At 34.2% G+C, this 13,892-nt stretch overlaps 1 protein-coding gene across 4 annotated transcripts in view; it reads right to left on the reverse strand.

Moving 5' to 3' along the window:
- Window positions 1–2,087: 2,087 nt before the first annotated feature.
- Window positions 2,088–13,892, reverse strand: part of LOC108162368 — a 37,164-nt gene continuing 25,359 nt past the window's right edge. For 2 of the 4 annotated variants that reach the window (XM_033392646.1, XM_033392647.1), the window contains exons 5-10: window positions 11,134–11,248; window positions 10,021–10,181; window positions 9,837–9,944; window positions 9,578–9,769; window positions 8,870–9,002; window positions 6,561–6,612 (exon numbers count right to left, since the gene is read on the reverse strand). In XM_033392646.1, coding sequence (XP_033248537.1) covers window positions 6,576–6,612; window positions 8,870–9,002; window positions 9,578–9,769; window positions 9,837–9,944; window positions 10,021–10,181; window positions 11,134–11,248 — 746 coding nt within the window. In that variant the 3' untranslated portion in view covers window positions 6,561–6,575. The other 2 variants (XM_033392648.1, XM_033392649.1) reach the window with 2 other exon arrangements.

Here is a 13,892-nt window from a genome sequence, read left to right on the forward strand (position 1 = left end):
GTACAGTTGCCTTGTAAAAATGTACAATTTAAGCGCTTGCTTTTAAAATATGTTTTGTGTTTTTTTTTTTCGGTTTTAATTTATTTATTTATAATCTATATTAGCTGAAAGTCGGCTTTCAACTCTGCCCTATAAATCACTTTAATAAATAGCCGCCATCTCGTTTTCATCGTTCTATTTATTTGTTTAGCGCTTGGTTGTAATTAACATTTGTTGTTCGGGTTGTTTTACGTTTAACTTTTGTTTTTTAATGTTTGCTTTTTTTTTGTCGGGCTTAGATATAATACAATTGTTGTTTATTATGCTGCACTAACGATCGTGTGGATTGCATTTCTCTGCTGCCTCATCATCACCATCACCATCATCATCATCATAATCCTCTTCTATCTGCATTTTTCGGGGACTTCTCGAGTTCTAACTGCCTGCGGCCCGGCTCCTCTTCTCCAACTTTGATTTAGCTTATACTCTGCTTGCATTTTGTTAATTTTTTAGTTAATGTATGTGTGTGTGTGTGTGTGTTATGGTTTAACAATAGTTTAGTTTTAGTTTTTTAGTTTAGTTTTAGTTACTAATTTAGTGTAGCACATCCATGAGATGAGACGAGATTTTGCGTGTTTCGGTTTTCGGTTTTCGGGATTTCTTTCATTCGCCTTTCGATCTAAAAACTCTATTTATGTATATACATATATATGTATGCATGTATATATATGTAATGTATGTATATATAGTATGTATGTATATAGTAGTATGTTTTGTATGTATATTAATTTAATTTCTTTAATTAGTATTTGTTAAACAAAAGTAACGCAAAAGGATTTCGTTTCGTTTAGTGCTAAAAACAAGTGTATGCCTATGCAATCTTCTCATCCATTATATTATATATGTAGTAATGTATTGTATCATGTTTATGTTGTAGAGAAGTTTCGGTAGAGTAGAGTACGGATAGCTCAGGAGTTGTTCATTTCTTACTTTCATGGAAATTCGTAAAGTTCGTTAGAAATTTGATGAAAGTTTTCCTTCAAGTTTGGTTTTTTCCCTTTCGGGGTTTATTTCTCAATTTATTCAATAAACTCTTTACATTATCATAAATTACTTAACTAAATTGTTGGGTTTCTTCTTCACCATTTTCTGCTCTTTTTCTTTTTTTGGGGGTTTTTTTCTTTGCTTTTGCCATAGCCATACAAAATTGTTGTGTTTTATTTAATGTATAACTTTGAGTACATACATAATACATATATACTCGTATCGTATATGCCATCTTTTGTTTGGTTTCTTTTAGTTTAATGAACACTTTGTTGGGTTCAATTTCAATATTAGTTTAAAAAGTTAGTTATAGTTAAGATTAGCGTTGGTTTTTTCACTTTTCACTTGGTTTGTTTGTTTGTTTTGTTTTGCTTTTTGGTTTCGGTTTTAGAAAAAGTTCTTCTGCTTTTCGAAATCAATAATATAGTTAAGAAGCGCTGTGCCCTGTTGACTTGTTTGTGATTGGTTTGTTTTCTTCGGTTTTAGTTGTAGTTTTGGTTTCCCGTAATTCTCATTATCTATGCATATGTATATATCGTAATTTATATATATAAATTGCTAAAAATCATACATATATATATCATATATCATCGATTAGCCTGTTCTGTTGAAGACATTTTACACAACAAAAGCAGTCAGAAGTAAATGGAATTTTCCTTGGGATGATTTTTGGGGACATTATTTAGTCGTTGAGAATGGCACTTAATTGATTTACTTCCTTCATTAGTTTTTTTCCCCAAAAAGATTCCATTTATTTCTATCTACCCGTGTGTGTGCGCGTGTGTGTGTGTGTGTTTTGGATTATAGAATACTTTTTACTGTCTTTCAGTTGTTTTTGTTGTCGTGTTGTATGATTCACAGTGTTTACCCGTAGTTTTAACTGGTTTCTAGACTATTTCGCTGATGTCATATCTATCCCCCCCTATAAGGCAAAGTCACACGTTTTGTTCGCAGCCGATTAGGGAAATTATATATAAAAGTTAAACACTTTCATTATTCTTTTTCTTCATTTATGGTAGGTATACTTCTACTGAAACCCTAAGGCAATTTTTCTTGTTTCCTACTGTTTTTTTTTTGTTTCGTCTTTCTCATTTTTTACACTATTCTGCTGGGTCTTTGAGGAACATAAAGTAAGGTTGGAACCGGGTTGGTTTTTCGGGTGGAAGAGAACCTGCAGCCTGGCTGGCTGGGGATTCCCCATTAACATCTGTCTGAAACTTATCCTAGAATTGGAATTCCTACAAAATGTGTGACTTGCCAAGTGTGGATCGTGGAGAAAGGTTTTCTTGACTTTTCTCTGGCCAGCCATACAGTGCGCTCCGAAACTGTAGGTGAGTTGAAGCTTCGACATAACTACGTAGTTTTTAAATGCCTTAACAAGTGTCGGATAACTGAGATTTTTCATACACTATATATATCTTTATATCTTTATTTTGTTGTTGTTGTATACTATCAGTTGTAATAGCTTCGAAACGCACTGTAAGTATAGTCAGACCGCTACCGATACCGATACCGAGACAGTTGTAACGAAAGCTTCAAAGCTCATCCCCTCATCCCGCACTAATCCAAGGCATCTATATCCCAATGGAAATACTCAAAAAATCAATATTTTTTTGTAAAACAAATACCAACTAAGCTTAAATAAAATAAAATCTCAAAAAAAAAAAAATATATAAAATTTGTTTCACTAGATATCATCGGATTTAGCATGTCTATTTTCGATTCAACTAATTTTGTTTGCCTTCGGAGAGAAAACAGATGCGTGTGTTTCCTTGCCTAAGTTTTTCGCTTAGTTTTAACTTTTGTTTAGTTTCGGTTTCGGCGAATTTTTCCCCGTCCAACATTTGGCTTATGCGACTAATTAAAATTACTTGCAATTATTAATATTATTTATGCATATATTTCATATATATATAATATATAAGGTTGTCTTCCCGTTCTTGCATTTGTTGCTGCTATTATTATAACTTAACTAGAACTTGATCTGAGGTTTAATTTCAATTTCTTTTATAGCGTGACAGTCGAAAAGTGTGTGCCAAGAAGTTCTGCATTTGTGGGTTTTTTTGGGGACTACAAAATATCGCAAGAAAAAAGAAAACTGAAGGAAGGAAATCATTTTGAAAAGACAGAGAAATGAGGAGGTCTTTAGAGTATCTGATCTGAGGGAGGAGTTGTTTAGGATACACGATTGATGTGTTGTTTGTCAGGCTTAGTTCTTGTTATATCGTTTGTTGTTGTTATCGTTTGTTTTACTGTACAAAAACAGACATACAATATTGCGTATGTCGTTGTTTGTATATAATAAGTGTATATATAAGTAGTGTATAGTTTCCCTCTTTTTTGTTTTGCTTTGCTTTTGTTCTGTTAGTAGTATGTATATAGGCAATAGTTGACGAGTGTTTCGAAGTTCGATTTTGGTTGGGTTTATGCTTCTTTTTTTGGTAGTACGTGTATGTATTTTTGCTATGGTGTTGTGGGTAACATTACGTCATACAATATAGCAGTAAATAGGTATCGTAGCTGTTGTTGTTCTTCTTGTGGGGTTTACTTTGTTTCAGTTCATGTGTGTGTGTGTGTGTGTGTGTGTCCAAATGAGGTGTATTAGAAAACCAATTGAAATGAAAAGACCAGTATGTTTGCTGTGAAACATTGAAAGGATAGTAGGATAGCAGGATCATAAGTGCTCCCCGTTTTAATGTACATACATACACAAATATATGTAGATCAATATATTATGATAGTTTAGTAGTAAGTAGTAGTTGTTCTTTTGTCACTAATAGTTTGTTATACACAAATAAGCCACAAAAACTGTACAACAATTGTACATGAATAAAAAACTTATGCACGAGAATTTTCTATCGACGGTTTTCCAAAAAGTCTCCTCTTTCTAGGCTATTTATTGACCCCCAAATCATTCACTTTCTTTCATTTATTTTCTCCTGCTGCTGCTACTTCTATTTCCGTATTTTTATCGTATTTGTATATAGTTTAATCTAGGTAATCGAACATGCCACACACACACGTGATTTATATACTATATATATGTATAACAAGAACTTTTTCCAGGGGTGTTTCTTTCGGTTTATTATGTTTATTTAGTTTACTATACAAATCTCGTACTCACATCTTTTGTGTGTCGTTTAACATAATTTTCATTCATTTTATTAACTTCCCATCATTTTTCTTATATTTTCTTGTTTTTGGGTTTTTTTTTTTACTGAGAACACAGTTTACTATGTAAGTATTTAAAGCTTTGGTGGCGGCGAAAAATGATCTCAACGAAAAAAGAAACAACCCAAAAAAAAAAGAACGTACACGAATTAAGGACATACAGAAACGTAAACTAATTTTAGAGTTTATATTATGTTTATATTATGTGTATATGTATATGTATGTTAGTTATGATTACGAGCTTAAGAGATGTGATTTGAAGACCGCTTTAGGTAATAGTTGTTTTCCCACATTTTCTTCCTTGTTTTTTTTTTTCACACAATGAATGCTTCACATTATATTTAAAACAACCCAAATTAACAACAACAGAAATGAATTAACAGAGTTTTGATTTTGGTTTTTTGCTAGTTTTAGTGTTTACCAAAAATGAGGCTAAGCAAATAGTACTGAACTTTACAAGTTTTGGCAGTACGCATCAGATTTTTCATCATCTTTCTTCTTATATTTGTTTTTGTTTTTTGTTTTGTTTTGTTTTGTTCTTCTAAAATTATGCAATATACAATGTTCTCGGTTCTTCATCCGTCGACTACTTCCGGTATTAATCCTTTAAAAATATACCCATAACGCGCTACTTAATTGTTTAAAAAGTTCTTCCTCCATTTTGTTCATTATTTATATATGTATATTAACTAAGTTTAATAAACAAAGTTCTTTTTAACATCGTCTTCTCATTTAACAGTGTTCCTTTTTCTTCTTCTTCCTTCTTCCTTTTCGCTGCTGCTGCTTCTGCTGCTGCGCTGCTGATCTTCCACTTGCCATTCTCCGCCATTTTGCGCCATCTTCTAGCTGTTATTGTTTCTGCATCGATCGCCACGTGGCCCAAGTAAAACCTAACCTCAAAATATAGCTACCTAAGAAATCATAGTCAGAGCAAATATCCTTGCTGGGATACTCAAAGAGAGAGAGAGATATAGAGACAGACAGATAGAGAGAGAGAGAGAGAGAGAGCCGTTGGTAGGTTTTCGCGTACAGTACAGAGACAGAAGAGTTCCCTTATTTTGCTTTCCTTATTCTGCCATTTTTTCATTCAACTTTTGAGATTATGTACAATATTATTTCCTTTGTTCTCTTGCAGGATTGGGGAGAGAGTGACTGGGGAACAGGTGTGGACAGAAGTGGAGTGTGGAGTGAGGAGAGTGGTGATTTTGGGACCTTTGTCTTCTTTTAGGTTAGTTTCTACAGTCCCGCTATTATGGTATTCTTTTTTTAGTGTTCGTTTAACTGCTATCACTTTCCGTTTTTAATATTAATTTCAGTTTCCTTTTTAGGTTTGTTTAATATTAATTGTTTGGTTTTTCATAGTTTAATAAAATACAATTTTACTAAACAAAAGTTTCTGCAGTTTCTGGGGACAGTAGAGGACGAGGGGACGGGGGGACAGGGAACGGGTGATAGTAGATTGTGAAAGATGTCTGGGGTTTTCGGGTGTAGGCTCTTGTGACTGACTGTTATCCATATATGTATGTATGTAATGTAATGTAATGTATGTTCTTGAACCTTCATTTTGTAATATCATTTTTGCTAGTTTTATGTATTGTAATTTTATGTAATGCTCTGTTACTGGTTTATGCTCAATATTTAAATCATTTTTTAACTCTTTTTTCTTTTTTGTTTTTGTTTTGTTTGGTATTATTCTGTATGCTGTTCTGTTTAGGACATTTAATCATAATTTCTCCTTTTCTTTTTCCTGCAATAGAAACAAATTGCAAAATCGATTGAATTAGTTTTACTTTGTGGTTGGTTTGTTGCTTGGGAATTGATTTAAAAATAGATTAAAGATTAAAAATTAGAAAGGAGAGAGTGGGAATTAGAGCGGCAATCAATCAATCAATCAATTAATACAAGATTCTATGCTTCAAAAAATCAATAATAATTCAAAATAATACAAATTTGTTACTAGTTAGTACAAACATTATTCTACTATTTTTTGTTTTTGTTTTCTAGCTTGTTGCCGGTTGCAGTTGCAGTTGCTTTGTAGTTGTTTTTGTTGTTATTGTTGCTATTGCTATGGTTAATATTTATCATAACTATTATTATAAATTATTGTTGTGATTGTTGTTGTTGGAGTTGTTGTTGTTGTAGGTTGTAGGTTGTTCTTGATGTTAGTTACGACGCTGGGCACATTTTGGATCAGATTTTTGTTAGTCAAGGCGGGTTGAAGATGTAATTTGATCGCAATTTTTGGTTTTTGTTTTTTGTTTTTTTGGTTTCTGGTTTTTGATTGATTATTGGGGAGCGAGGATCTTTAAGGTTAGTTGTGATGATGATTTGCAGAGTACAGTCAACCAATTGATCGATCGAATGAAGCTGCAGGCTGTCTCCTATGTTAGCTTTTCTTTTAATTCAATTTTCGTTAAACTACGAGTAGAGAATGAATTTGAATCAACTACCCAAAGGAAATTTTCGGTTTATATTTATACGGATATTAATGGGAAAAATAAGAAAAGAATGGAGAAGACGTTTGATTAGCTTTCCATGATTATCGACTACGACGAATCACGCACACAGTGGCATCAAAAGCAATTGAAAGGCGAAAGGATAACCAATGCAAAATGCAAATTAAATTAATAGAGGAACATATAATCCAATCGTTAGAGGTACTCTCCCCACAGCAAGCAGTGCAAAAACGTTATATACCGAAGGATACAAAAAAAAAAAAAAAACAATCATTGGCGGTACTCTTCACACAGCAAGCATCTATGCAAAAAAAAAAAAACTCCGTATCTAAGGGGAAATTCAAAATATACACACATAAATAAAAAATTAAAAATGCAGATTGTTTGGTTTTTGTTTTGTTTTATTTTTTAAATCTTTTTTTTTTGTAATTTACAATTGTATTTTTTTCTGGTTTGTTTCTGGTTTTATATTTCAGTTGAAATCAATCTCAAAACGCACAAAATCATAATGAATAAGATAATAATAGTCGGTAAACAATAGCACAAGTGTTCAGATATACTAGATATACTCGTACAATATAGAATCGGAGTCATTCAAAAATTTATACACAGCGAGAAATCAACAAAAATCAGAGGCGACAACTAAAGAAGAAAAAATATAAACATACGAGTAAAGTGCGCAAAAACTAGGGGGTGTGGCGGTACTGGCGATACTGGGGGTACTCGGGCTTAGGGAAAATACTCTTCTTTTTTTGTTTTGTTTTGATTTTGTTTTTGTACAAATAATTCTAATTATAATTCCAAATCAATGCAAAAGGCGTGGAGCTAAGTGTGTGCTTGTGTGCATGTGTGTGTGTGTGTGTGTTTACTGCCAAGAAATTAATAAGCTTATATAGTCATTTATAATATACATAAGTAACGATTAAATCTGGTTTCGTATCTCTCCAAATTTTATAATTTGTGGTTTTTTCTTTTTTTAATGTATACAATTAAACAATAAGTACTTAAAAACAAAAGTTGATAACATTTTTGTTTGTATTCTTTTACACGATATAATAATCATTATATTATGGACTGGACTTTGATATAAAAAAGAAGAAAAGTTTTTTATGTGTGTGTGTGTGTTGTGTGTGTTTTCGGGCAACAGAAACAGGCACAGCGAAAAAACATATATACTTTAAAAACTTATTTTGATTTAATTTTTGTTTGATTGGAAGTAAGCAAAAAGAAAACTATAAGGCGGCGGCGATATATATGATGAATTATACGAGTAATTATATTATTTTAGAGCTAGAAAACTACATAGTTTTTGTTTGTCCATCTCTTGGGGTGTCTATGTGTGTGGGTGTGGGTGTGCATGTGTGTGTGTTTCTTTGAGTTTATTGTGTGTTCTGTGTGGGTGTGTTTCCGTTTCCGTTTCGTGTTTGTGTTTGTCAGAGAGGTTATAGGGCGCATCAAAAAAATATATACTGCTGAGGCATATATCCCTTATCGCTTAGCACACATTGAAGAAATTAAAAAGATCTATCAGTTTAGGCTGTAGGCTTTGTGTTCACATTCCTCTTCTCTTCCTCTTCCTTTTTCAGTTTTTTTCCATCGTATAATACAAAAAATTAGCAAAGATTATCCATATACATAATTCCATATCTAAACTTCTTCGTTTGTTAACTTTCATTATTCTTCATTCACTTTTATCGGTGTTCCCCCTATGGTTTTGTTTCGTTTTGTGTTTATTATTTTTTAGGGTAATTATTAAAAAATTGTTAACTAAGAAAATTTCACTAATTGTTGTAGCTGCTGCCGCCGTGTGTCCCGTGCCGTCCGTTTGTCTCTGTCTCCGTCTCCGTCTACGTCTCAGTCTCCGTCCGTATGTTGCATGGTAAGTACGTTGCTTCGGTGTCTCCGTAATTCTGTGGTGTGGGTATTGTTTTGTGTCTGTTCTGCATTGACTGCAGCTTCAACGTCTTTAATTTGCAGTATATAGTATATCTAAAAAATTTCAACTTTTCTTTTTCCCTTTTCTGCTGCATTTTGTTGTGTTTGTGTTTAATAATATTTGGTGTTGGTTTTGTTTTTGTTGTGGTGTTCGACAGTTGTTTCTTGTTGATGTTGTTTGCTTTCGCTTTCGCTTTTGCTGGTTGTTTTGTTTTTCTTGTTTTTGTGGTGGTGGTGTTGGTTGTGGCTGTTGTATTGGCGGATTGGATATTTGGCAAACTTACTGTTCTTGGGGATCAGTATCACTCTCCTCCAGTTCGCTCTTGTTGCGTCGCTTCTCGTAGATGAGAATGATCAAGCAGAGAATAAGCACCTCAGCGCAGATGCCCAGGAAAGGCCACAAGGCGGCAAATTTGCCTGAAAAATTAACACCAAGAAATTAATAAAAAATATAAATTTTGGTCTTATTTATCGTCATGCACTGCCGTTGTCAGAAGAGATCATTTTCCTGATGAATATTTTGCTTTTTAATTTTTTGTATATATCTTTAATCAGTTGTATAACTAATCAATTTTATATTTAATCAATTTTCTATTTAATTAATTTAGTATTATAATATTATATATTTTGTATGGGATATATTTTTTATATTATATATTTTTTATATTATATATTTTTTATATTATATATTCTTTATATTATATATTTTGTATGGGATATATTCTTTATAATATATATTTTTAATGGCATATATTTTTTATTTTATATATATATTTTTTTTTATTTTATATTTTTTATTTAATATATTTTTGTATATCATATTTATTTTATTTTATATAGTACATATACATATGTATATTTTTTTGTTTAGTCTCTGTTCTATAAATTTAGCTATATCATTCGTCAATGACCAAATCTGACAACGGATCACACAAGATTGTTGAGGCCAAATAAGTAGTCCCCCCCTGTGGCAATACGATATATCGACTTACCCTTAACACGCACAGTTGTAAAGTCGCTGGCAACAGTGCTGTTTCCGAAATCATTGGCCGCATTGCGTCCAATGCACTTGTACTCGCCTCTATCGTCCAGAGTAACGTTGTCCATTGTCAGAATAGCATTCTCAATATTGTTGTCCGCTTTCAGTACAAAGCGATCTGTATTGTTTTTTAGCGTTACATTGCCTGAAACCAAAATGCACAATTAAACTCTCCGTACAGATCTTTCGAGTACCAAATAATATAGTCTTACCAAAAGTCCATGACAATTGTGGTGCACTACCCACGACCGAGCAGGTAACGGACATTTTCTCGCCCTCCACAACGGCTGTATTTGAAGGCACTCGTACAACAACGCGAGCTGCGGATGGTACAACGATTACTCGGTTAGTGTTTTTGTGTCTTATTTGCGGGCGATGCCGGATCGCTCTGCTTACCAATCACATTGATATCCCTGGACACCCCATTGATTTCACAACTGTAGAGGCCATCGTCGTACGCTTCCGCTCTGTCGATGATGAACTTCCTCTCGGCATTGATTAACTTAAAGCGACCCTTCAGCACATCCACGTTCATCACGTCGGTGTGGTTCTTTTTCCTACGCGGGGGAAATGAGATCAGGGATTAGTTTAGTAATAGATAATAGGGGAATGCTATAAAATTTCAATGGACGTACGAACAGTTCCCTTGGGCGAAAATCTACTTTACACCACTAAAATGTATATAATTACCAATCTCCACCATTTCACTCTTGAGCGATATTCCCACTGGCACCATTTTTAGTGCAGAAACCCAAGGGAGCTTTCATTTTTATTTTTTTTTGGTAAAGTTCGCCTCTTTTAATCTTTGTTAAATAGTTCTTGTTGAAAGCAAGAAAAAACCTCATTTATTTAAATGAATTCTACGGCTATCGGATAGAACGCGAAAGAACCTTCTCGAGTGGGAACTTAACTGAGAAACTGAGGTGCTGCTTGTTTTGCCAATTATTCAAAGACTAATTCCGCAGCGAGGCGGCAGCGGCGGCAGTGGCGCACGCAAAGTTTTTGGCCCTGGCCCCCAGACAAGGGGTTCTGGAATGAACAAAAGTGTCATTACCATTACACCAGAGCCAGAGCCAGAGCCAGAGCCCCAAACCAACAGCCAGTCACCAGTCACAATCACAGACAGGAAGGCACTTTACAGTCACCACACCCCGAGGGCCTACACAGTCAAAACCTCAACCACCACTCATCCACACAGAGAACAGAATGGAACGGAGAACGGAACGTTGTTACCAGGTTATGTCAGTCAAGTCAAGTCAAGTCGGGGAGGCAGTCAGGCTAACAGGCTGGCAGTCAGCCCAGGAGAGTCAGTTAGTCAGTCAGGCCAACATAATTAAGCAAAAGTGCTTAGCTGTGCCGTATTAAAATGATTGCTCTTATAACTACTAACTATGTGGGGCACACACATTCTCCATCCACCACAGGGCACTATCATCCCATACCTTGGTTGGCATTTTTTTTTTTTTTTGGGGGGTAGTGGAGGATGGGTAGTATATTTTGATGACTTACCATATAAGCGGGTCCGTTGAATCGGCCTTCACATTGCAGCTGAGCACCAGCGGCCCTCTAATATCATAAAATTTCATTTCATGCTCGACATTGTCATAATTTGGCACCAACGTATCTATGGTAGAAGGTCAGAAAATAGAACAAACATAAAAGGCACAAATTAGTTGGATATTTATAAGGCGGCGGCGGCGTCGTCGTAAAGATAAATGCATACTAAGGTTGTTTTTGTTTTTTTCGATACAAGAATAACGTTTACATAAAGAATCATATTTAATAATATATTTATTTTGTATGTATAAAATAGATATAGGAATAAATTGAGAACGAGCTTAAAGTATGAGAGGTGGAGCCATGGCTGTTTTATTTATTTTTTTTTTGTTTTGGGAGGTTGAAATACTTCTGAGGTTGGTTCTGAGAGATGAGAGCTTGAGGTTTTTGGGTTTTTTTTTTTTTGTTTACTAGATATATGCTTATGGAAATCATAAGGAATTAGCAACTAAATTCACAATTCACTAAGACTAAACAAAAAGAGAGAACGAGAGAGATGGCAAAATAAGTTTGGAAATAATATAAATATAAATTTGTAATTAAAACTAAAACTAAAACTAAGGAATCAAATGAAATAAAAGAGCATACAATTTTGGGTGTAAGTCGAATTTATTTGGTCCTCTGTTTAACATATGGTACGAGTATATGCATATATTTTTATTGATACTATTTTGAAACTTGGTCTGAAATCAAATAAATTTGATTTTACGCTGCAGATGAGATTCGAGAGATTACTTTATCGATTATTTACGCTTATGTTGATTGATTGATTGATAGGTTGTGGTGTTTTTTTTTGTCATTTTTTTATGTATAATTTTAATTAATAGTTTTTTATTGGTAAAGTTAGCTGCAATGTAAAATAGTTGAGCAAAAGTTGATTGATTTATAAATGGATCGATATACGATATACATGTTAAGCTATACAATGAGTTCGAGTCATCGGTCATCGACTTTTCAAGCGATAAATCGATATACAAGAAAAAGAAGCAACAAAACGCGTATGACATTTAGTTGAAATTCTACCAAGAAAGTGGGCAAAAGAAAAGAAAGATAAGAAAATAGATTATTGTTTTAAAATTGATGAGAACTCGCAAGACTAATAAGAGAAATCTTGACGGTTTTCCAGCACTAGAAATTAGCAAATTACAAATTTTTTCTGGAGTGAAAATGATCTAAAAAGCAGTTACAAGTTTAAGACAGTGTTTAATCTGAAAACCAGTAGAATAATCGGATAATTGTTTGGGAAACTCGCTGTTTTCAAAAGCAGTATGTTAGAAGGAAAATCAGTAGAGAGATAGATTGATTGATTAAAAAAATAGACAATATAAGTACAACATTGAAAGCAGCTTATTGAAGTGAGTAGAGTTGGCTAATCTGAAATAAGGGAAACATCAATCAATCCTTCAAGTAAAGTTTCAAGCAAGTGTCATACAGTTCTAGACATCGCGTGTTTTTTGAATCTGTTGTTCCTTATCGGCGGAAAATCTTGGCCAACGGATGGATAACCTATAAGCTAGCCAAGGCCAATCACAAATCGTTGCCAATTGTAAAATGATGCGTCATTTCAAAGTGGGGATGCCAATCAAATTGAAACCGAAATCGAAATCGACAACGACAACGACGCTGGTGCACCTGCCAGCTGTGTTTGTGTGTTCAACCAAAGTAAACAACTAAAGCATAAGGACAAAGAGATATAGAAGGAAACGAAAGAAGGAAAACAAAAGTCAAATGAAATCTGGCCTTGGAGGTCGACGATTTTTGTACCCTTAAACATAGCAGCTACGTAAAGATGTAAAATACATTATACAAGTCATTTAATTTATATAATTTGTGTATATCTTTATGTATAAAATGGCTGCTGACACATTATTGTCTTCTAAAACCAAAAAAGTATGTATAAATTAAATTTTTTATGTAAAATTTATTTAGAACAGACAGACGGAACGCAAAACATGGCTATCCCTACGTTTCCAACATCTAGTTAAACAAAATCACTTGCCTAATCCTCTTTCCGAATACAAAACACAAAGAGAGAGTGAGAGATAGATAGATATAGCTAGTCGGGCGACAGCAAATAAAGTCAAAAAGAAGACGAAAAATTGGCAAAAACAAAAGGCAAAATATTGTTGAAAAAGGTTCAAGCAAACACACAGAAACTGAAGCTTAAACTTAAAGGTGTTACCATATGTATGTGTGGAAGTGGATGTGGGTGTGGGTGTAGATGTGGATGTTGTTTTGTGTGTGTGAGAGCCGGAGAGCAAACAGTATGTGAACCACAGAGAGAGAGAGAGAGATGTGGAGGGAGAACGAGAGCGGGCGTGTACGAGTAAGAGCTAGCAGCTAGGCGAGCGATTAACAGATTAATAAAAACCAACAACACCGAATAATTAGACTAGCGGTTGATGGAATGGAGGGAGGAACAGTGAGATAGAACGTATGAGAGCGAGAGAGCGAGCGAGAATGGTTGTGGTTCGGGGTGAGGTGGTGTTAGTATGTAGAGGATGCGTAAGCTGATGGCCCAAGGTTTTCTTTTTTATATATATGAGGTGGGTGAGGCTTTGCTCGATAGCGTGCCCTCACCTCATATATAAATACGCCTTGCATGTTGGCTGATGTCAATGCAGATTTTATAAGTGACAATTATATAGAGAGCGAGAGAGAGAGTGGGAGGAGAGAGAGTGAGAGAGACTTAGGGTGGGGAGGGGGAATGA

Source organism: Drosophila miranda, chromosome 4 (assembly GCF_003369915.1).
Source record: "Drosophila miranda strain MSH22 chromosome 4, D.miranda_PacBio2.1, whole genome shotgun sequence".
Classification (NCBI taxonomy): domain Eukaryota; kingdom Metazoa; phylum Arthropoda; class Insecta; order Diptera; family Drosophilidae; genus Drosophila; species Drosophila miranda.